The 23883-nt window shown below is 43.2% G+C and overlaps 3 protein-coding genes and 1 long non-coding RNA gene across 4 annotated transcripts in view; 3 read left to right on the forward strand and 1 right to left on the reverse strand.

Moving 5' to 3' along the window:
• Window positions 1-23883, forward strand: part of LOC145500758 (NLR family CARD domain-containing protein 4-like) — an 82120-nt gene that overhangs the window by 19403 nt on the left and 38834 nt on the right. The window lies entirely within an intron of this gene.
• LOC145500848 (uncharacterized) overlaps window positions 1-23883 on the reverse strand; it is a 57770-nt gene that overhangs the window by 17858 nt on the left and 16029 nt on the right. The gene's annotated exons all lie outside the window — the stretch shown is intronic.
• LOC145500128 (NACHT, LRR and PYD domains-containing protein 12-like) lies at window positions 1853-22323 on the forward strand. Its single transcript, XM_081479613.1, has 3 exons — window positions 1853-1889; window positions 4024-6863; window positions 22063-22323. The coding sequence occupies exons 1-3, from the start codon at window positions 1853-1855 to the stop codon at window positions 22138-22140; spliced, it is 2955 nt and encodes a 984-aa protein (XP_081335739.1). The 3' UTR covers window positions 22141-22323.
• Window positions 9385-23883, forward strand: part of LOC145500811 (uncharacterized) — a 173274-nt gene continuing 158775 nt past the window's right edge. The window contains exon 1 of the mRNA XM_081480348.1: window positions 9385-9402. The gene's annotated coding sequence lies outside the window, so the exon portion shown is untranslated. The remainder of the gene's footprint in view (window positions 9403-23883) is intronic.

Below are 23883 nucleotides of genomic sequence, written 5' to 3' on the forward strand. Positions count from 1 at the left end.
TCTTCTACATGTATGCTTAGTTTTCTATCAGAGTAGCTGTGTTTCACACTCCTAGTAGTGGGGGAAATCCTTGATTCCTGACCATAGTGGCAGCCTGATTTTAAACGTATATTTCTTTCCCTCCCTTTTGCTCTATAACACTTGCACGGACAGTGTACTAAGTGACAATGTCCAACAAGGATTTATCCAGTTGTATTCATTTTTGTGCTGCAAATCAAAGGGGCAAAGAATTTTTCTGCAAATGATAACTGTTTTAGATATTTCTTTCAAAGAAATTTGACCAAATACCTCTCAGACTGCTTTGGTGTTAATAAACGTACAACCAAGTCTACCCAAGCGCCCCAAATTTGAAGGTATTTTTATTACTTAGGACAAAATGAAATACGTGCTTCACTAGTGAAGACTACATCATAAAAAAATGTCCATTTGATCTAGTTTGTTGAAATACGCCAGTCATACACTGCAAATCTTTTTTCTTATTCCTTTCCTCTGGCTCAGCATTGTATAAGAAAGGCCCAGCATGTGACCTGCATGACTGGACACAAAGACTATCTCCTACAGCTCACGACAACTTGTCTGATAGTGAGTCTTCACTGGTGAAAAGTCAAAACTTATGACTCTTTGATCGACAAATGACCACCATCTCTACCGTCCCTATTTGTCACCTTAGCCAATGAGCCCCCTATCTGAAGTTGATTAGCCCCAAACCAAAAGTCACTTAGCACCCGGAAATAAACTAAAACTTTTTGACAGTTAATTTAGGGACACTTCTCCAGCAATATACTTTTTTTTTTACTATTAACCTGCTCATCAAATGGTTGAGGTAAATCAGGTAATATGCAATTAAAGGGAAGCGCAACTGACACAATCAATATCCTCTGAAAACATATAATATAAAACCAAACATTATGTGCACGCATAATGTTATTTATGTCGAGCCATGACGGTCACGCGATGGTCCATAGATCTGGTTTGTGTCAAGTATCACTCCAGGAGAGAGAGGGGGCGTTCCCTCAAGGATCAAAGATATTTTTCTTGAGCCATTCGCCCTTCTTCCCTTGGCCCTCGTACCGTCGGTATCTCGCAAGAAAAAAATTTTCCCGCTCCCCCCCACCCCCTGTTATCAGACATCGGATTGTTCGCTTACATTTAGTAATGTGGGCGCGTCTTTTTCGCCCCACCTTTGCTGAACAATGGAAATCCTGTAGATGTGTTGCCACAATTAAGTGTCCTGGATTAAATTAAACACGCCACATGTGTATGACGTCAAATCGTGGACAAAATGTTCATCTCGTCGTCTCGTCACTTCAACTTGTCATCTCGTCGTGTCAACTCAACATATCGTCGCCTCAACTCGCTGTATCGTTGTCTCAACTCGTCTTCTCTTCACGTCCACTTGTCGCCTTGTCGTGTCAACTTGTTATCTCGTCGTGTCAACTCGCTGTATCGTTATCTCAACTCGTGTACTCGTCACGTCAACTCGTCGTGCCGTTGTGTCGTCCTCTCAACTCGTCGTGTTAACTCGTCATCTCCTCGCCTCAGCTTGTCGTCTCGTCGTCTCGTCTTTTCAACTTGTCGTCCCCTCGTCTCAACTCGTCACTGCGTCACTTCAACTTGTCGTCTCGTCGTGTCAACTCGTCATCTCGTCGTCTTGTCACGGTACTAGCCGCCATCTTGAATGTTGGGGTCTCAAATGTAATAAATATTCCTAAATGTACATAAAAAAGGTCCTGAATGTAATAAAATTTAGCCCTAAATATGATAAAGGCCCTAAATGTAATAAAAGTCCTAAGTGTAATAACTTTGGTCATTAATGTAATACATTTTGGCCCAAAATTTAAAAGTTTCGAGCATGAAAACCTCACATAAACCTGAAATCACAGACTGTGGTAAGTAGACAATACTTAAATGTTTGGCCTTTTGCCTTAATTATACAAAGGAAGAAAGGCAAAAATGTTTTAAGTTAATGGCGATTGCAATTAATGTTCTTTAATATTCCGATGCCACAGAAGTGAGTCACAATATCACTTTATCTTTATCGCATGTCTTATTTTACAGGAGTCAACATCAACAGACTTCGAGTTAATTATTAACAATAGAGGGTATAAATTTGGACGAATATCTTTTAATACATGAATGATTGAGTAAGTTCTGGTGAACGTCCATCATCCCCGCCTCCTCGGTTTTTTCTTGAAGCTACTCTTTCTTAGAGCTTGTTAACATGTAAAGAGGCTTCCTGGTTAACCTAGTTACCCGGCTACGACAAAGCCCGCCTTTGAATGCAAAATTCACAGACCTTCTACCTGAGTTTAGAAAGCGCCATCGAAGCGTGACGTAGCGTGGGAAAACCATCCAGAGTTCATGGCATGTATACTTTATCGCTAACATTTTTTACGATTAACGGTTAGTTTTTTCCCAGTTTCTACGCCTAATAGCTTAATTTTTGGCCGTTTTGCGGCTAATGGTTTACCCCATATATAGAGACCCTCATGTTATAACTGTTTACGTACATGCCAAAAAAGATAGCCCGTCTGGAAGGGTGCTCCAGGGAAAGCACACAGGGTGGTTCGATTAGTACTTTGTCTTCAAAGCAAACACATCAACAGGTTTTGAAAAGAAATATGAACACCGATTGGCAGCCCCTATTACCTCTCGAGCATTTTCGGACACTTGGCGATCCGCTTTGGCTGTACCGTCTGGAGCATTCAAATCCTGTGTTCTCTATATCCCTCCTGCTCCTTATTTTTCATTTCGTTCCGCAGCCACTGAGCTTGTGCCTCTGCTCTGCTAGTCGCTGTATGTAATTACAGCAAATAATGCGTCACTTCAGGAGTGATATGCTCCTGGTTACGTACAACTTTTAGACTGCCTAAATACCAACATGGCAGTCGGTAACCTTACTACATACATTTAGGACCAACAGTTATTACACGTAGGACCTTTATCCCATTTAGGGCCGACTTGTATTACAGTTAGGACCTTAATTACATTTAGGGCCAACTTTTATTACATTTAGGACCTTAATTACATTTAGGGCCAACTTTTATTACATTTAGGACCTTAATTACATTTAGGGCCAACTTTTATTACATTTAGGACCTTTTTTGACGTACATTTTGGAATATTTATTATATTTGAGACCCCAACATTCAAGATGGCGGCTTGTGCCGTGACGAGACGACGAGATGACGAGTTGACACGACGAGATGACAAGTTGAAGTGACGCAGTTACGAGTTGAGACGACGAGTTGAAAAGACGAGACGACGAGACGACAAGCTGAGGCGAGGAGATGACGAGTTAACACAACGAGTTGAGAGGACGACACGACGGGACGACAAGTTGACGTGACGAGAAGACGAGTTGAGACGACGATAAGGTGAGTTGAGACGACGAGATAACAAGTTGACACGACGAGATGACAAGTTGAAGTGACGAGACGACGAGATGAACATTTTGTCCACGATTTGACGTCATACAAGTGTGGCCAAATTCATCCAATACATGTGTTTAGTTGTACTGCGCATTCTTCAGCAAACTAGTGCGACTTCAAGCAGAGTTAGCGCTCCATAGAGTCATGCATCGATATAAATGATATTTCATCAATTTTGCCATTTTTATATGTTGGCGTTCAAAATTGTTGCCTTGCTCATTATATTTATTGAAGCGGTGAATATAATTTAGAGCTGTCTCCGAAGCCGTCAAACACACTTAGAGATATATACTGAATGTGTTACTAATATCGTCTTCACAGCGAGTACTGTAGATTACGAAACCTCGTTTTTTCCCCTTCAATTTATGGCCCTCGCGCTTCGTGCTTGGGCCAGAAATTGAAAACTTGGTCCTTAACTTACAGTACTGACCTCAAACTCTGTTAGTAAAAGGTGTTTAAATTGAAATCAGTCGTAACATATTTAACTCGAGCAACTGTTTAGACCGATACGCGCACACAACAGATCTAGATTATCAGAGTTTTCAAATTAAGGGAGGGATAACAATAACGACTTCTCATTTCTTCTCAACAGACTCTCCAACCAAACAGTTTTTGGTATGGTGCCTGGAAGAGCTGCACGAGTTTTACAACACCAAGAGTAAGGTGAAAATCACACCTTGGGACCCAGACAACACAGTAGATATTGATGAGATTTACATACAGTTATCAATACTGAGAGATGATAGAAAACCTCACGAAACAACGAAAGAGGAGATTCAAGATTACGCTGAAATGTTCAAAGGCTACAGACGTCATTCTAACCCTAAAAGAATTCTAGTCTACGGGAGACCGGGAATAGGAAAGTCTACTCTCACTCAGAAAATTGCTGTGGACTGGACCAGAGGCGAGAAAGAAATCCTAAAGAAGTTCGATGTTTTACTATCAATTAAGTTGCGAGACGTTTGCGACTGTCAAGATTTCCGCACCATGCTGGAAACTGCAGAACTGTTGTCTGCTGATGATCCAATGGCTGTCGATAACTTGGATAAATATGTCCGTGAGAACCAAGGCAAAGTCCTGCTTGTTTTTGATGGCTATGACGAGTACAGCGGTGGAAAATCATCTCCAGTTGATAAGATCTGGAGAGGCAGTCTACTGAGAGGTTGTTGTGTTGTCATCACAACACGGCGAGTAAAAGAAGAGGAGCTAAGCAAGGAGAGTCATGTTCAACTCGAGCTTAACGGATTCGATAGTGAGAAGCAAGTCAAAGAGTTTGCAAGCAAGTTCCTCGGTGATCAGAAAGACGTAGACGAGCTTGTTGAATATCTGGAGGAAAAAGACCTCTGGGACATGGCGAAGATACCACTTCTCCTATTAATGTTGTGTCTAGTTTGGAAGGAGAAAGACAGTAAAGGACTACCCACATCTGGAGCGGACCTTTACTCAAGATTCATGCAGACCCTCTTGTATCACCTGAAGTCAAAAGATTCAGAAGAGGAGTTTCAAAGCATAGATGAATACAAAGAAGAATTATCGAGATTAGGAGAACTTGCTTTTTACGCTCTTTTGGAGAACTGTCTTCATTTCAGTTTTAGCAAACTGCCTGATAGCGATGTCTTTAAGAAATTTATTGATGCTGGTTTTTTGCAAACTTCAAATCTTTCAAGTTCGATTCCTGAGAAAATCGTCTATTTCCTCCATAAGTCCGTTCAGGAGTTCGTCGCTGCCAGGTTCATCGTTCAAGAACTGACGAATAAGAAAAATGAAAGTGTCACCTGCCTTTCAAAAGTTGATTCTTTTCAAAAAATAAAGGAGATGTTTGAAGTTCTGAAATTCGCCCGTGAGTTGTCATCAGATGCTGCCCGCGCTGTTCTCAGTCATCTGCAGATGGTAGGAGACAAAGAAGGTCTTACAGCGTACAACTTCACCGCGACGCCTTCTGTTGGGGATTTGTCATATGATCAAAGAAGGTTTATTTCTATCAGTTCGGATTGTTTGTTTTCCTGTGCAGCGTTAGACAGACAAGCTGTGTTCCCTTTTTTTCTTAAGTTTGTTAATTATGTTCTAATACTAAATGGTGAACAGGTTTCTATTGCTGCCAGAGAACACTTACTGCATTTCACCAGTAGCTGTCCAAACTATCTTTTTTTTGAGCGAGAATTTAATTGTAAAAAAATAGATAATGATGAAGTTTTCTCTTTACTTCTTGATTTAAACACTTCCCTTGTGATGTGTTTGGGGGAAGTCAGGAATGTAAAAAAGTACTCCAATCTAGCAGTAGATAGCTTTTTCCTTAAGAAAGAAGGACAGCAAATGATGCTCTGTCTTACTCGCATTTGCAAAAACGACGTTACTGCTCTGCCTACTGAACTGCTCACTGAACTCACATCGACACCAGTGTCTCCTCAGAAGCCTGTCGTTGACTTGTCAAAGAATGAAGACCACAGCGGTGCTTTGGTTTTGACTGAGAACAGACTGGATCAGACTGGCCAGCATTGCCTTTCTTTCATCAGAGAGATTAAAATTGACAACCCAACAAGTGAGGAACTCACGGTTGTGAAAAACGTGTTACCTTTCATAAAACATCCTCACAAGATCGAAATCTACTGCGACAGCTCTACCTCATTCGACGCTGGGCTGATAGAGAGTATGGTTTCCAACATTCACTTTTCCGACAATCTCCACAGCTTAAAACTTAACGGCATCAATTTGACAGCAGCATGTGCTAATGAGATTGCCAGTTCACTGTACCAGGCTGGTCACTTGCACAAGCTTGACTTGTCCAATAACCCGTTGTACAGCAGTGTGATGGGTTTGGTTGAGAACCTTGATCACGTGACTGTCTTAAAGTTGAGCAATGTCAATATGGGAGAGCAAGAGGCCGCGGTACTTGGAGCTTCATTGGCACGTTTAAAGGAGTTAGAAAAACTGGATATAGAAGGCAATGCACTGGGTCACGGGATCATTGAACTGGCTAACCACATAGGCTGTGTCCCTTCTCTGACAAAGCTGAGCCTAGCAAGTACAAAGATGGGTGCGGAGGAAGCCACAGCTGTATACCGATGTTTACAAAGCATTAAATGGCTAAGGAGTCTTGATTTATCATTGAATCCGCTGGGTTATGGGATTATGGAGTTGGCTGAACACTTGAACTTTGTTCCTCATTTGAGAAGGCTGTGGTTGTATAAAACACAAATGGGCGAAGAGGAAGTATCAGCACTGGCCCGTGCACTGAAGGATGTACCAGACCTAGATGATCTTGACCTATCACACAATCCACTTGGCCGAGGAGTCAGTGTCCTGATTCAGCATCTCAGCAGTGTTCCTGTGCTGGATAACTTGGATCTGTATGGTGTTGAGATGACAAAATCAGAAGCCGAGGAGTTGTGCTCAGCATGTGTAAGATACACCACACTAAGCACTGAATACCATGTAAGTGTTTTATTTCTGTTGACATTTATATGATTGTACCCTTTAAAATAATATAGCTCGTAGTTCTGTTGCCAATGAACCACTTTAAAAGCAATTTTTAAAGTGATTAGATAAAAGAAAATACAATAGGCATATTTTGTAATTTCTATTGTTTTCGCAATGTTTTGTGTAAGTTAGCAAAACAAGTATAGCCTGCAGAACAGGTGTAATTTTTTTGCTTATTTCAGGCGACAGAGACAAAAGCGAGGTGAGCACGAAGCGCGAGTTGCACACGAGGGGGAGAGTGCGAAAAAAAAGGTAATGCCTTTACGCATACTGTTGTGCAAGTTGTTCAGGCGTTCAAATAAGAACGCAGCAGCCACTTCGTTACTTGACGACACGTGATCCTCGTATGTTTTTCAAATACAACATGGCGTTCGCATGATCTTGTTCTGTGGATGAAACTATTCGAGAAGCCCTTCGTTTATTTCCGAACGTGCCTCATTCCTCCCTCCCCTTTAACCCTTTTACACCTGCATGAAATTGGGTGCGACCCACCCGTAATTCCCTGTTGTTTTGTGGAATATTTCAGAGCGAGAGGAAGCACAAAAATAAACCATATGCGCAGTAACAACAGACACAAGATCAGGTTTCAAGACATCGTCTATTTAAAGTTGACTAAATGAGGGTCCAAAATATTAAAAAACATCAGCAATAAGAACTCAACTTGATGTGTAAAACTGATAAGAAAACAAGAAATTATTATTTTGCCGCGCGACAAAAGCCGAGAAAATTGAATGTGCAAAATGAGTTAATTATTGACTTTGGAGAACAAAACGAAACCGAATAAAAGAAAATTTCCGTTCTTTAAAGAGATGGTCCAGCTGGGCGGAGGTCAGGGACGCAGCGCAAGACAGGGCTGGTTGGTGAGAGACAGTTACAGCCTTACGCGCCTCATGGTGTGAAGAGAAATAACTAAACAGATAACATTTGAGAAAACATTGGAAAATAAAAGCGAAAGACATGTAAAAACCAATTTAAAAACGAGAAATCAGATAATTTCTTCGCTGTGCGACGAAATAATAGTGCAGCGAGTGAAAGATGAAAGGATGGCAAAAAGAAGCCAATTATTTTGAGATAAACCATATTTCAACTGTGTCAAATTAGTGCCTACTTAGTTCTTTTGACAGGACTTCTGTAGTTAGTGAATAATAATCAAAAAAATATATTTGAACGAAGCGAATAAACTAAACAAACAAACAAACCAAGGAGGTCGTCGTAAATAGAGCAATTTCGCTATGTTGAAATTCAGCCTAAAACAATAGATCTCAGTACGAGGCCCTGGGGAATAACAGAGTTTGTGTGGTTTATTCCCCAGAGCCTCGTGCTGAGGTCTATAGTGTTAGGCTGAATTTTAATATATCGTAATAGGTCTATTAAACTCATCACAAATAGATGAGCTTGGGAACTGGTGCCTTAAAGGTTAGCGGAGTGCCAAAGCCATAAGCCGCTAGGAGGTATCCATGGCAACCCTGGAAAGCAGGAACCACCCAATGAGCGTGCGCTAACCGGCACCGTCACACTGAAAGAAAGTCAGTGGAATCTACTTACCTGGAGAATACTTACCCTGACCAAGAACAAAATGGGAGGGAGGAGAGGGCGCAAGAATCCGCAATGATTCGCGAGCAAAGCAGTGCAACTGATCCGCAACAATCAGCAGAATACACTACAACAATATTATGCAATGAACCATAAACCCCTGCAAAACGGAAACCGCTGGCTGCATAAGCTCATATTTAACTTGCCTAAATGATATTAGCTGGATGGGCACGCTAGCTGGCTGCATTAGCTCGAGTTTAACGTTGCCTAAATGATATTTAGCCACATTTAAATATGCAGAAATGCAGCGTGCAAGTTCCTGTTCACTTTTAAAACCTAAAATTCCCAAATAAAGGCAACCAAAGGAAAGAAAGGTGACAAGAAGTTCAATAACAATAAATTTTCATTCAAGATGAGGCAAAAAAAACCTATCTAACAGCAAAAAAAGTTCAAAGTTTCGCAGACGTGCTTCGCTGCATTATTACCAAAACTCACTTGAAAGCGCACATTCTTCACCAGAAAGGTTGTAAGACCTTGGAAGTTTGTAGATTTGGCACACAACGCGCCAAGATTACCTGCACTTTTCAAGCGCCACTTTTTCTTAATGCTGTGATTGGCTGGTCATTTTAGGGTGTGTCTGAGGGCACAACAGCTTAAAGCAATAGTATGCGTACAGGCGTTATTTTTTTCGCGCTTTTCCCCTTCCGCGTGACTCGCGCTTCGCGCTCGCCTCGCTTTCGCAGAACAAGATGATGCGACCGCCATGTTGTATTTGAAACACATTTAAGAATCACTTTTCTTCAAGTAACGAATTGGGTAGCCGCGTTATTTGAACGCTGGAACAACTTGCAACACAGTATGCGTAAAGGCGGTATTTTTTTCGCGCTCCTCCCCTTGGGTGCGACTCACGCTTCACGCTCGCCTCGCTTTCGCCTCCGTTTGGCTAAAATAGGCAGAAAAGGTGATTACGTCTGTTTTGTAAGCTAAACAAGTACATGAAAGACTCCTCTGTACATTTCAAAGTTTGGCTACTAAGCACTCGCTCGTATCGTTTATATCACCTACAAAATTCAACTTCATAGAGCATTTCAAAGTGATGATCGCATCCACAAAGCACCTTAAGTTTGATGTAGTGAACTCAAAATAGAAAGAAGGTATGACATGTGAAATTTCGCTATCTAGAGATTTAATTCTTATGAAAGCTTGCAACTAGTGCTGCGTGTTGTGAAACCATACTTGGTGGTCCTTGTTTGTTGCCAGTAGGACTTCATTGAAACTTCAGACTTTTTTTTCAAAATTGGAGCTTCCAAATTAGGAGTGCGGCCGTTTTCTACGGGTGCAGCCTAAACATTGACTTTTAGGGCCGATTTATACGGTGCGACTTTGTCGCATGTGGCAAGCTTACGACAGGCCTCCGACATGAATTGTTTCGTGTAAATTAATCCTACAACTCGCTTGCGACTGTTGTGTTCGTGAAAAAAATGTAGGATTTTAAAACATGTTTTAAAATGTTGCGACAATCGTAGCTGAAATCGATAGAAAATGACGTATTTTGTGACAAATTTCTACTGAGTAGGGGACGAAGGGGAAATTTTTTGCGTCAAAATGGCGGACGAAGTTGTTGTTGACTGATTCACATGAAGTCGTTTCTCGAAAAGTACAGAACAGATTAAAGCGAAAAACATCTCGTTAGGAAGGTTTTCAAAGCGCAGGACAGTTAAAATATTTGTTTACTGCTTGCTAAAACTTTCGCTCCGAAAATCCTGGTGCAAACAGTTTTGCATATTTAATTTTGTAAGTGAAAATGTTATGCGCGTGTAAATAGTCCTTAGTCATGTCGTAACCCTGTCGTAAGCTTGTCGCATGCGACAAAGTTGTACCGTGTAAATCGGCCCTTACGGTATTTGTGGGTTGGTCCGCGGAAGATGGAAGTGTCTACTCAGAGAGAATCAAGAACAAAACTTTGCTACATTTTCATTTTAAGCTACCTGTATTAGTCGGTGTATTTTTCGAAGACAGCGCAAAGGAAAGCAAGACGTCTGTGATCGATTGGTGAAATTTCTTTATTTGTACTACTTTTATGAAATTGTTCGTGCTCAAATAGCAGAGAAACACTCTTCTACCCCTCCCAATCAACGGTTTTTTTACCACCCAAAATCTGGGTGTGCACGTGACCAGCCCCATCCTGGGTATTTCTCGAGGGGGGTAGAGATAGGACCCTGAAGGTTGATTTGTGCCCAGTACCCGAAGAAAGAGCGCTGCGTGCAAGTAATTGTACGCTCCATAAAGAATTGAAACGAGACCAAAATAAAAAGCTGCATACACCACTTCCACGTTAAATCGAATAGGACGGCTTCATTTCAACCATTTGTTACACAACATACTTCATTGAACAGGTCAAAAAGAAACTAAAAATGGCAAAAAAAATCTTTAGGCATAAGAATAAGGGGGCGCAACCCCTATGAGAGACGTTGTAGCGTGATTGGACTAGTTCCAAGTGTTTAAGTGGGTGCCATTTAGTTTATCATCGAATTAAAGTTGATAACGGCACACTTGCCGTTTTTTCCCCATCTAAAGGAAGGCGTAATGGTTAGCCGAACCAGGAGGAGTTCATTGCCTTGCAGGAAAGGTAGCCTAAAGGGCCTTTGGATCAGGGAAGAGTTCTGGTTCTTGTTATAGTATGTCTTTGTCCCTATCAAATCGCCGCAACTTTCGCACATGTTTTAGTGAATAAAAATTTGTTGTCGTTGTTTTTGTTGTTTGGCTAATAACTAGTGTTTTCACCTCCATGAAGAGGGCTAATAGGGCTAATTGAATCCCTCAAGAGGATTTCCGGTTTTTCCCAGATTGAGCATGTTAATCTACAATAATTTGTGTTGTTCCAAACAGAGGGACTACTTTGTTGTGGAAATTATAGAGAAAATAGTGACCAAGTCACCGGCGTAAGAAATTTAACTTGGGCCTGCCAAAACTTTCAAATAAGACCCATACGTATCCCAACATTTCCGAGGATGTTCTGACAATTTTCGATTTTGCATTTTGCCGGTGCTCTCCGCCAAACATAACGCTGTCGCCAGTACATTTCCTTGCAAAAACTAAGAATTTGGAGAAGTGTACCGTCATTTTACATGGAATTATCTTTTCCGGCATTGGTTCGAATTTAAATATTTATTTTCAAGTGTGTCACTTCAGTAGTAATAGTAACTGGATCACGTGTTGTACAATTCAGGGAGTAATCGCGCGAGTAAGTTCAAAATCGGACGAACGCAAAGCGCGAGGCTGATTTGAAATTATGAGCACGATTACCCCCTGAATTGTAAGACACGAGGTCCAATTCCTAAGTAATCGTATCTATAACAAATTTCGGAATTAAAAGTGTCTTTTGAACTTATTTTGAGCGAAAAGGTTTATAGCCCTTTTCATGAGTTAAAAAACTGGAGGAAACATTAAGAAGGAAGCCATTAAAGTGCGTGTAATTGACGTGCGAATGGCGTAGGCATCCAATTACAAAAATCACCAATTACGTGACAAATAGGCGCGCGGAGAACCAATCGCGATTGAGAATTTTGTTATAGACCTGATTAGGACTACGATAGCTCAAACTTTTCTCATGGCCGTGATAAATTTGTCTGAAGGCGCTTGTAGGCCTGTGATTGAAGTATTTGGCCTGCAGCTACATGTAGGTGAGTTACAAAAGTCGGCAGGAATTTTGCACCTTTAAGAAATCCCTCACGGACATTAGAAGGTGAAAGCTCTTTGTAGTGAAGATTATCTTTGTTCGTTGAAAGCATTTGGTCGTTCATGGAATTGACATCGTCACTCGTCATAGTTGAGGTTCAAAATGCATTCCATGATTGGTTCACGCTTGTTTCTCAACACACGCTAAAAAATATCACACACCAAAGGATACTTCATGTACCCGGGTCATGCAATAAAAATATCGAAGAAACCTCATGGGTAATTGTCATATCTTGTGCTATAAGAGGTGCTATAAGAGGTATCGTTATGTTTGAAGACACAACAAGAAGCTATTTCTCAGAGGGAAATAGTTTTTCGTTTCCGGAAAGATACTCAAAGTCTGAGAAATGCTGGGGTTTTGATGATATTTTTGCGTGAGAAGTCCTGGGCTGAGGGGAATTTGTGTTCATATTAAGGCGCCACTTTGCGCCGTACTGATCTGCTTACTTGCCAGAGCCTGGGGTTTTTCGTCTAGACAAGGTGTAATACTGATCGTATTGTAAATGAGAAAGGGCTAATTAATTTAATTTGTCTACATATGGGAGGCGTGGTGGCCTCATGGTTAGTGCGCTCGTCTCCGGATCGAGCAGTCTGGGTTCGAGCCCTGGCCGGGGAGATTGTTGTGTTCTTGGGCAAGACACTTTACTCTCACAGTGCCTCTCTCCACCTAGGTGTATAAATGGGTACTGGCGAACTTAATGGGGGTAACGCCGCGATGGACTAGCATCCCATCCAGGGGGAGTAGAAATACTGCTAGTCGCTTCATGCTACAGAGACCGAGATAAGCTCCGGCCTGATGGGCCACCTGGCTCGTATGCACACTTTACGTTTACCTTACATATGTATCAGTTTTTACAGTCAACACACTTCGAAATGCATTTACTTGTGATATGCCCAAGGGGAGGGGGGTACCTCTTACATCGGCTTGGCTTATGTCCAGCATCAAAGCATAGAGTTTTTTAAGAAATTTTTGTCAAAAGTAGAGTGTCGATTTTGGTCATATTGGTCCCAAACTAGGGATGATTTTTGCACTCTAGTCTTCAATTAGGTATGCTTTTTGGAAGAAGCTACTTCTTTCATCATTATCGATAAGACCAGCAACTAAAGCCATTCACAATACCGTTAACATCATTCTGAACAAGGGAACTAAAGCAGGTCTGAAACGGTATTAATTTAAGAGTCAGGTCACAAATAGGGTAGAAAAATCGCAGATTTTGGTCTTAATAGACAGACATATATAGTGAGGGTTCTGGCACAGCACTGACGCAACACAGTGCAAGCGTAACACAACTCCTGATCTGAAGATTCGGAGTTGTGTTACGCTTGCACTGTGTCGCGTTCGCTTGTGACCAGAACCCTCACTATATATGTGTGTGCTGGCCAGAACTGCGTGTGTGCACTGTGCCAGAATTGCACGTGTGTGCTGTGCCAGAACTGCGGTGTGAGTGTGTAATGCAACAGCACAGCAGTAAAATTTGGTGAAATAGCGGGTCCATCGAAGCTGCAACGTCCGTAATCAATATGCGCGGATGTGCCCTTCACTAGTATATACAAAAATGTGCCACAAATATTTTCGTATTGAACAAGTATATGCACAGTGTATACGCCAACATGGCTGCCACAAGATACTCGTCCGATGTTCTGCAAATGTTCTACGGCCCAATACCGAGGGAGGGAAAAATAAACCTTCCTGAACCGTTAGAACCAGATTTTACCGCATTATACGACGGGTTCCAAATATCCCAAAACGATTTCCAAGAATGGCTCTGTGTGTGGAGAATGGCTAAATCCACCCAAAAAGACAGATTGCCGGGTATTTTGTGGCAAAATGCGATGTTTCCGAAATCCCTCTGGAGGATATCCACAGCAGTCTGCATGTTTTCAAAAAATGTCTGAAGGGCTATGGCTACAGAATCTACAGCATAGACTACACGCAGGATTTTTCAGGAGTTCTGGATCGCAAAGCGCTTGTGGCCCACCTTGGTTTTCGAAAGGCGGGGGATTTCTGCACAGCAATCGCCGAAGAACAGCTGACGATTCTAGAAAACACAACAACCATCGGGAAGCACGTCTACACCTGGATAGCGACACCCGAGGAAGGGCGCACAGCACGCACAAAAATATACAACAAAGTGGTGTCGAATTTCGAGGCAGGAGAAATCCGCGAACCTGTTGGCGGCCATCTGGCAGACTACGCCGACTGCCCCAACCCACACCTCCGCCAAACCTTCCTACACCAGGACGTGCAAGTCCGAGGGTGCACACGCATCGAAGTCTCTCTGTATGCGCCCCCACGGTACGAACTTTCGAACAAGAAAGCCACAGACTACATTGGAAAACTCTTGGAGCACGTTTCCACCGAAGATGAGGAGGACGGCGTATTCGTGGTCCAACCACCCACCAAACAGTGGCAAAACCTTGCCAAAAACCTGGATCGGTGTCTGGTTCTCACGGACAGACCGCAAAGAAATATCTTTGTTGGCTAGTACACGCACACAGACAAAAAGAATTTCGGGGATCCACATACGCCCCACACCAGCGAAAGTGCGAGACGAAGCAAAGTGGGAAAAAGCTATCTTGTGGGCCGCGAGGGACTTTGGCTTTCGAAACTGTCCAATTTTTCGGGTAGACATCCTGTCTGCAGACGAAGAACGGGTGGAGCTAGGCCCGCTCCAATGCTACACGAAAGATGAAAACGCTCGCAAAATACTCGCCGCGAGCAAAAAACCAACACAGCTCCAGCCAAACGGGGGCGACCTGTTGGAGCTTCTACCGCGAACAGACAAAGTTGTGTGGGAATGGCGGGACAAAAAATGCCACACAATCGGCAACGATTCTTTGAAATACAAGCTCCAAAAAATACAAGAAATCGCAGAACAGCGCAAAATATCTGCACTTTCGAAAAGAAACAGAGAAAAAGTTCTTGCAGAGATTTGGCACGCCCACACAGCCGAGGAGTGGAGACGAGAGATTTGGCAAAGAGAAGAAAAACAGCAAAAAAAGAGGAGGAAGCGGCAAAGGCTCGAGTAGCGGAAATTGCCAACCTGCGAAAGTACGCCGAGGCGAAGAAAAAAATCCAAGCAAAAAGCTGGGAGATTCGTGCAACAGTGGTTGGCACTATCTGGTGCGAAAAAAAAAGTTGTGGAATTGCCAGCAGGCAGAAAATGGGATGTCCTAGGTTTTCGAGGCAAAGAAGACAAAGTCCTTGTTGTATTGCGGCATGGGAAAGAAGCGGCAGTTGCTGTTTGGGCGAGAGAAGTTTCCAAAAAATCCTTCTAGAATGTGTGGACAGCTTCCGTTCGGACGAGAAAGACAGCACTGGTCGGCAGCTTTTCTGGCTAGTGTCTTTCACAGGTGTCGAAAAATTTGGAGGGTTGGTGCTGCGAATCGAACCTTTGAAAACTTTCAAAAACTGGGAAGGAAAAACCATCGTGTGAAACCCCATACAAGTGGTATCCGCGCCAGACAGCGGAAGACTTCTTGTGGGCTCTAGGATCAAAATGCGAGGAGTACGAAGCCCTTCGTGTGGAATTGGCCAAAAACTGTCTGCAGAAAATCCCTGCGCCGGGAAACAAAACAACAAAAAAAACAACAGACTTGCCGGAAGGGGAGTACATATGCAAACGTTTCGCTACCACAACCTTTCGAAACTCCTTGCGAACCATTCTGTTGTTGCTCCCGCTCGAAGAAGATGGGGAACCGGCAACAGACGAAGAAACTCCAACACACGGAGTCTTTCTAGAAAAAGAGTTAGCGGCGATGGACGGCATCGAAGTGCTAGAAAAAAGAAAAACCCCATTGCGTTGCTTGCTTGGCGAGGAGAAGACAACACGGAGCAAGAGAAAGTGCCGCAGAGTTGCGATAGCGTAGCCTTCTGCACAGGGACAATAGTTCCGCCTTCGAAGCAGAAAGCAAAGTCTCCATCGCAAGCAACAACAAAGAGTTCTCCAAGATTCCAGTCCAACCATTTTTTCGCTGTCTCCGAGTCGATATGGCCTACAATGTGTGCCGATTTGTTTTCCAACGAAGAGACAAACTCGCAAAGAGCGGACCAATCCTTCCAGCAAACCTTTTTTTCTTCCACGTTTCCGATTCGAACAATTCCGTGCATGCGAGAAAAATACCAGCAGGTGGAAGAAAAAAAGGTTTGCTGGAAGGATTGGTCCGCTCTTTGCGAGTTTGTCTCTTCGTTGGAAAACAAATCGGTGCACATTGTAGGCCATATCGACTCGGAGACAGCGAAAAAATGGTTGGACTGGAATCTTGGAGAACTCTTTGTTGTTGCTTGCGATGGAGACTTTGCTTTCTGCTTCGAAGGCGGAACTATTGTCCCCGTGTAGAAGGCTACGCTATCGCAACTCTGCGGCACTTTCTCTTGCTCAGTGTTGTCTTCTCCTCGCCAAGCAAGCAACGCAATGGGGTTTTCTTTTTTCTAGCACTTCGATGCCGCCCATCGCCGCTATCTCTTTTTCTAGAAAGACTCCGTGTGTTGGAGTTTCTTCGTCTGTTGCCGGTTCCCCATCTTCTCCGAGCGGGAGCAACAACAGAATGGTCCGCAAGGAGTTTCAAAAGGTTGTGGTAGCGAAACGTTTGCATATGTACTCCCCTTCCGGCAAGTCTGTTGTTTTTTTTCCCGGCGCAGGGATTTTCTGCAGACAGTTTTTGGCCAATTCCACATGAAGGGCTTCGTACTCCTCGCATTTTGATCCTAGAGCCCACAAGAATGCAAGTCTTCCGCTGTCTGGCGCGGATACTACTTGTATGGGGTTCCACACGATGGTTTTTCCTTCCCAGTTTTTGAAAGTTTTCGAAGGTTCGATTCGCAGCACCAACCCTCCAAATTTTTCAACACCTGTGAAAGACACTAACCAGAAAAGCTGCCGACCAGTGTTCTTTCTCGTCTGAACAGAAGCTGTCTACACATTCTAGAAGGAGTTTCTGCAAACCTTTTGCCGCCCAAACAGCAACTGCCGCTTCTTTCCCATGCCGCAATACAACACGGACTTTGTCTTCTTTGCCTCGAAAACCTAGGACATCCCATTTTCTGCCTGCTGGCAATTCCACAACTTTTTTTGTCGCACCAGACAGAGTGCCAACCACTGTTGCACGAATCTCCCAGCTTTTTGCTTAGATTTTTTTCTTCGCTTCGGCGTACTTTCGCAGGTTGGCAATTTCCGCTACTCAAGCCTTTGCCGCTTCCTCCTCTTTTTTTCTTCTCTTTGCCAAATCTCTCGTCTCCACTCCACGGCTGTGCGGGCGTGCCAAATCTCTGCAAGAACTTTTTCTCTGTTTCTTTTCGAAAGTGCGGATATTTTGCGCTGTTCTGCGATTTCTTGTATTTCTTGGAGCTCGTATTTCGAAGAATCGTTGCCGATTGTGTGGCATTTTTTGTCCCGCCATTCCCACACAACTTTGTCTGTTGCGGTAGAAGCTCCGACGGGTCGCCCCCGTTTGGGTAGAGCTGTGTTGGTTTTTTGCTCGCGGCGAGTATTGTGCGAGCGTTTTCATCTTTCGTGTAGCAACGGAGCGGGCCTAGCTCCACCCCTTCTTCGGCTGCGGACAGGATGTCTACCCGAAAAATTGGACAGTTTCGAAAGCCAAAGTCCCTCGCGGCCCACAAGATAGCTTTTTCCCACTTTGCTTCGTCTCGCACTTTCGCTGGTATGGAGCGTACGTGGATCCCGGAAATTCTTCCTGTCCCTGTGTGCGCGTACTAGCCAACAAAGATATTTCCTTGCAGTCTGTCCGCGATAACCAGACACCGATCCAGGTTTTTGGCAAGGTTTTGCCACTGTTTGGTGGGTGGTTGGACCACGAATACGCCATCCTCCTCATCTTTGGTGGAAACTTGCTCCAAGACTTTCCCAATGTAGTCTGTGGCTTTCTTGCTTGAAAGTTCGTACCGTGAGGGTGCGTACAGAGAGACTTCGATGCGTGTGCACCCTCGGACTTGCACGTCCGGGTGTAGGAAGGTTTGGCGGAGGTGTGGGTTGGGGCAGTCGGTGTAGTCTGCCAGATGGCCGCCAACAGGTTCGCGGATTTCTCCTGCCTCGAAATTCGACACCACTTTGTTGTATATTTTTGTGCGTGCTGTGCGCCCTTCCTCGGGTGTCGCTATCCAGGTGCAGACGTGCTTCCCGATGGTTGTTGTGTTTTCTAGAATCGTCGGCTGTTCTTCGGCAATTGCTGTGGAGAAATCCCCCGCCTTTCGAAAACCAAGGTGGGCCACAAGCGCTTTGCGATCCAGAACTCCTGAAAAATCCTGCGTGTAGTCTATGCTGTAGATTCCATAGGCATAGCCCTCCAGACATTTTTCGAAAACATGCAGACTGCTGTGGATATCCTCCAGTGGGATTTCGGAAACATCGCATTTCGCCACGAAATACCCGGCAATCTCTTCTTTTGGGTGGATTTCTTTCCATTTTCCTTTCGCGCTGTAGAGTGTGTCCTTCTCGATTTTCGCAATTGTTGCGTGGATTGTGCTGGTTGCAGCTTCTCCGACCACGACCGTGTGCACGAGGGACGTCTGCATGTAGCCCCTTTTCCCCAGGGCTCTTTCCAAAGCGTTCGCGACGCTCGCCACCACTAGTTTTGCTGCCCCCTTCTCCCCACTTGTGCAGCACAGTTTTCCTCTCTGGAAGACGCACTCCTCTCGAGAAACGTAGCCAAAGACAAATTTGTCGTCTACGAATGCCGGCAGACCCTCCAGCGGGCGCAAATTCGTGCTACCAAGGTTCCCTTCCAGATAGTCTACCTTGGAAATGTCGAACAACAGGTTGCTTTGGTACGCGTTTTCCAGAAGAAGGTGCTCTGCGACGTTTTTTCGCATCGGAGCCCTATGCTTCGGAAGGTTTCTCTTGTCGCTATGTTTGCTGCGGCTTCGTCTGCTGTGTTTGCTGCTTTGTCTGCTATGTCTGTGCTTCCGAAGGTTTGGTTTGCTGCTTCTTTGCTTTCGAAGGTTTGTTTTGTAGCTGTGTTTGCTGCGTCTTCGTCTTCGTCTGTTGCTGCGTCTTCATTTTCGAAGGTTTGTTTTGTCGCTGTATTTGCTGCGTCTTCGTCTTCGTCTGCTGCTGCGTCTTCGCTTTCGAAGGTTTGTTTTGTCGCTGTATTTGCTGGGCCTTTGTCTGTTGCTGCATCGTCGTCTTCGACTGCTTCTGCTGCGTCTTTGGCTCTTGGCAAGAATAGAGCTACAACATTGGCAGGTTGTAGAACTATTGTTGTGTTGTCGAAATCCACAAGTTTTTGTTGCAAAACCATGTTTGTTCTGTTTTTGCATCTATTGTCTAATTGTGCGCACTTTCGACAACCGAAAATTTGTTCTCCCCAAATACTTGCGTCCATTTTGCAACCAAAAGCTGTGTCCTTGTCGAAAATTGGTTGTCGAAAATTTGGTTGTCGAAAAAATGCGCTACTAGCATTGGGTGCACTTTCGACAACCAAGCTTGCGAGGTAAAAATAGCTCTCTACAAAACGGTATTTGTTCGCAGATCCTAGACCTTGTACTTTTCGCAACCAAAAGATGTGTCCTTTCTCCAAAAATGGTTGTCGAAAAGAAAAATGCGCTCTTATAAACCACCCATCCTGATCCCTTCTAGGGCCAGTGTTCTATTTCTCCTTTTGTGTTTTCAATGAATTCATCAATTTTTTTTTTTATCAGGTCCTCATCATTCCTTTTGAAAACGTGCGGTTCATCGTCTTTGAAATAATGCTCCATGAATTGCGTTTCACCGTTTCTTTCTATTGAGAACTTTACTTGTAACCCGAAACTTACTTTTACGCTGTTTAGCCTTTGGGTTTCTTGTCCTACCAAATCGGTGATCTTTTCTTTGTTTTCTCTTGCGAACTGCAAAAGATCTCTATTGTTTGGGTTCTTTTTGGATATAGCCATTCTCCACACACGGAGCCATTCTTGGAAATCGTTTTGGGATATTTGGAACCCGTCGTATAATGCGGTAAAATCTGGTTCTAACGGTTCGGGAAGGTTTATTTTTTCCTCCTTCGGTATTGGGCCGTAGAACATTTGCAGAACATCGGACGAATATCTTGCGGTAGCCATGTCGGCGTGTACACTGTGCATATACTTGTTCAATACGAAAATATTTGTGGCACATTTTTGTATATACTAGTGAAGGGCACATCCGCGCATATTGATTACGGACGTTGCAGCTTCGATGGACCCGCTATTTCACCAAATTTTACTGCTGTGCTGTTGCGTTACACACACACACCGTTCTGGCACAGCACTCGCACCGCAGTTCTAGCACAGCACACACGCGCAGTTCTGGCACAGCGCACACACGTAGTTCTGGCACAGCACACACACACACACACATATAGTGAGGGTTCTGGTCACAAGCGAACGTAACACAGTGCAAGCGTAACACAACTCCGAATCTTCAGATGAGGAGTTGTGTTACGCTTGCACTGTGTTGCGTGAGTGCTGTGCCAGAACCCTCACTATATATGTGTGTTAATAGGGTAAACCTTCAGGAAGCGGGCCGCACGGCCTCGCCAAATTTTTTTTATTTTTAAATTCAAAGTATTGTGTGTGAGGCTAAATAAAGCTAAGAGGCAAAAGCATTCGACACATAATTTTTCCATTTCTGTGTTAGACAGCACTTGATTCGAATGGATGCGACACTGTACGTTTTGTTGTCAGTGACATATTTTTCCTTTCAAAAAGGACGTCTTATGTGTGACGACAATTGTGCAGTTATTCCTCCGCTTTTGCTTCAATATTATGAAGCTAAAATACAAATGCTATCGGTGTTTTCATGAAAACCAGCTGTTCAAATGCCGCGGTACGTCAAAATACAAATTTTGTTGTTTTCAAAAGCTCGCTCTTAGAAGTAAGGCTACTCGAATCGTGGCGGAGAATTTGACAAACTCAACTACATCTGGCAAATGTCGCAATATAGCAACGTTGATTAAAATACGTTATGATGAATTAGTTACCTTCCACCTGTAGAATCGTCCAAGCGCTCCATGTGCATGCGTGGTCTTTTCCCGTAAAGAGCTACAGAAAACGGGCAGGATTGTTATTCCTGACAAGTTTTCTGATGGACCAAAATTATGTCGCCGTAGTTGTGATCTTAATGACATTTAAATCAAGCACGGAAACAGATATCTTCGTTTCTCTAGAAAACATCGTTTCAGTCTGACTTAGAACCAGTTAAGTCGCCAACTATTTCTACCAGTATGACATTTTAAGTTCCTTTTGCTTCCGTGACACGAAATTAAATTTGGTTTCAACAAGTTACTTTTGCTGAACATGTTGACCTTGTGAATTACAAGTGTTACCTTGATAACACTCATACTCACTATGTCAATAAATCACCCTGAAAAAGAAAACAGTACCATTTCTTTGTTGAACTTAACAAAACTAACTGCTTCCATCGGCTTAGAATATCGCATTCAGTTGGTGGACAAGTCGCGTGGTGTGGCGGTGTCCCTTCCTGTTAGAAGTCCATTTCGTAGTTTTCTTGTGTTATATTATAACGAGAAACGAGAGTTTCAATCGCAATTCCCCGTTTTCGCACAAGTCAACAATTGAAATGCTGCAAATGGCACATTTTGTTGCGATGCACCGAATTTTGGCTGCGATTTTGCCACCGTATTTACAATAACGGTTACGAACTTTACTGTGATTGGATATTACCTGCATTATGTGAATAGGTCACCCATGAACTGAAAACAGTACCATTTCGTTTCTTAGGAAACGAAACAAAAATGCAGTCAAGGACAAAGAAAAGCCTGTGGCTTTTCCAGCAGGAAAACAATGTAACTAGGGGCGTTGGCTTCAAGTCACCAAACAACTCATTCATGCCGAATACGTTTTTCAGTTCTAATTGCTTGTGTTTGCCAATTTTCTTTGCATCGATAGGTCAAGGAGAATGGTAGCTATCGACTGCGCACAGAGGCTGAATTCGAACAAGAAGGTTACCCATTTGCTGATGAATAAGAGATCAAATGGGAAGCAGAATCAAGCGGTTAGATGCATCATAAAAGTTTCACTTTGTAAAAAAGAAACCTGAAAATTATGAATTAAATTAGTTTACGTTAACGTTCTTCAAATTACTCGACTGATCACCCTTGTGGCAATGGAAACGTTTTTATTTATCTTCATTCAGTGCAGTGTAGGAACAAGTGCCGTTTCCATGAAATTCTGAAGTCTGTGATTTTCATCTTAGAATCAACAAGTAATGAATGCTTCTAAAGTTGTCATCCATGATGGCGCAATCAGTTGCTTCGCAATAGACCATTTTAAAGTTGTCTGTTCAGTGACCTGGTCTTTGCATGGCAGCGAGGCTGGAGTTGACCTTGTTTTGATGTAGACCTCTCTGCTTTTGTCATGTAAATGAAGCTAGTTAGCATTAGAACAACTTGATTTACACAACAAGAGCAGTGAGGTCTGTATCAAAACAAGGTCAACTCCAGCCTCGCTGCCATCCAAAGTCCAGGTCACTGCGCAGACAACTGTAAATTGGTCTATTTTTTTTCCTCGTGCCAGACCCCGGCGGCTAAGAGGGACAGGCTCAGTGCTCTGGGAACGAGAAGAGGATTGTGTAGAATTGAGACGAAAAAGTTTTTTGAGGTGCGCCATTCGAAAGTCATTTTATTGATTTTAGTTTTTTTGTGTGCAAAGTCACGTCCGTGAAATGTTTGATAAGATATTTAGATGTTTTCTCAACATCTTTCAGAAATAACTTTGTAAGGAAACATTGAAGATACATTCAACTGTCAGTTTAGGGTTGTTTGAAGAACATGACTGCAGGTATTTTGTAGCGGTATATCAGTCTTTCAGTGTGGGTCCAGTGGTTCACTCAAAGAAGCAAAGGTTAAAAGTGTAGAAGCCCTTTTTTAAGGCCCCGTCCACACGTCACTACGTTGGAGAAATTTGGATTTGTGTTTGAGGAACACTCGGGAAGGGAAATCACATAATTGTCGTGACGTCCTCTTTTTCGAAGCTCCAAAATGTTTTCCGTCCACACTAAAACGCAAAGCCTATGTTTATTAATTCCTCCGGTTTGAACAGCGTTTTTGAAAAGCTGCGTTTTCGTGATAACGAAATGATTAAAGATTAAAGAAAGATTAAAGACCTATTAGAGAGATTAAGCATGAAGTTACATCGAACGGTAAAAGGCAAAAATGAAACTTTTGCCGTCTGTCTTCAGCTGTCTGCACAGTATAGTGAAAATATTTGTATTTGCGGTGAATAGTAGAAGACATTTTTCTATTTTTGTGATTTATTTAAGGATTACAAGAAAAGAATGAAAATTCAGAGGTAATCTTTGCCGTTTGCCGTAAACGTCATGCTTGAACTCTCTATTAGTGTGGATGGTAGGCCTAACCGGTAGAAATAAAGCTCCGTTTTAGTGACGGATTAGTGTGGTTGGTAGGCCTAACCGTAGAAATAAAGCGCCGTTTTCGTGACGGATTAGTGTGGATGGTAGGCCTAACCGTAGAAATAAAGCTCCGTTTTCGTGACAGATTAGTGTGGATGGTAGGCCTAACCGTAGAAATAAAGCTCCGTTTTCGTGACGGATTAGTGTGGATAGTAGGCCTAACCGTAGAAATAAAGCTCCGTTTTCGTGACGGATTAGTGTGGATGGTAGGCAATAAAGCTTCGTTTTCCTGACGGATTAGTGTGGATGGTAGGCCTAACCGTAGAAATAAAGCTCCGTTTTCGGGACGGATTAGTGTG

This window comes from Orbicella franksi, chromosome 10 (assembly GCF_964199315.1).
Source record: "Orbicella franksi chromosome 10, jaOrbFran1.1, whole genome shotgun sequence".
NCBI classification, from domain to species: domain Eukaryota; kingdom Metazoa; phylum Cnidaria; class Anthozoa; order Scleractinia; family Merulinidae; genus Orbicella; species Orbicella franksi.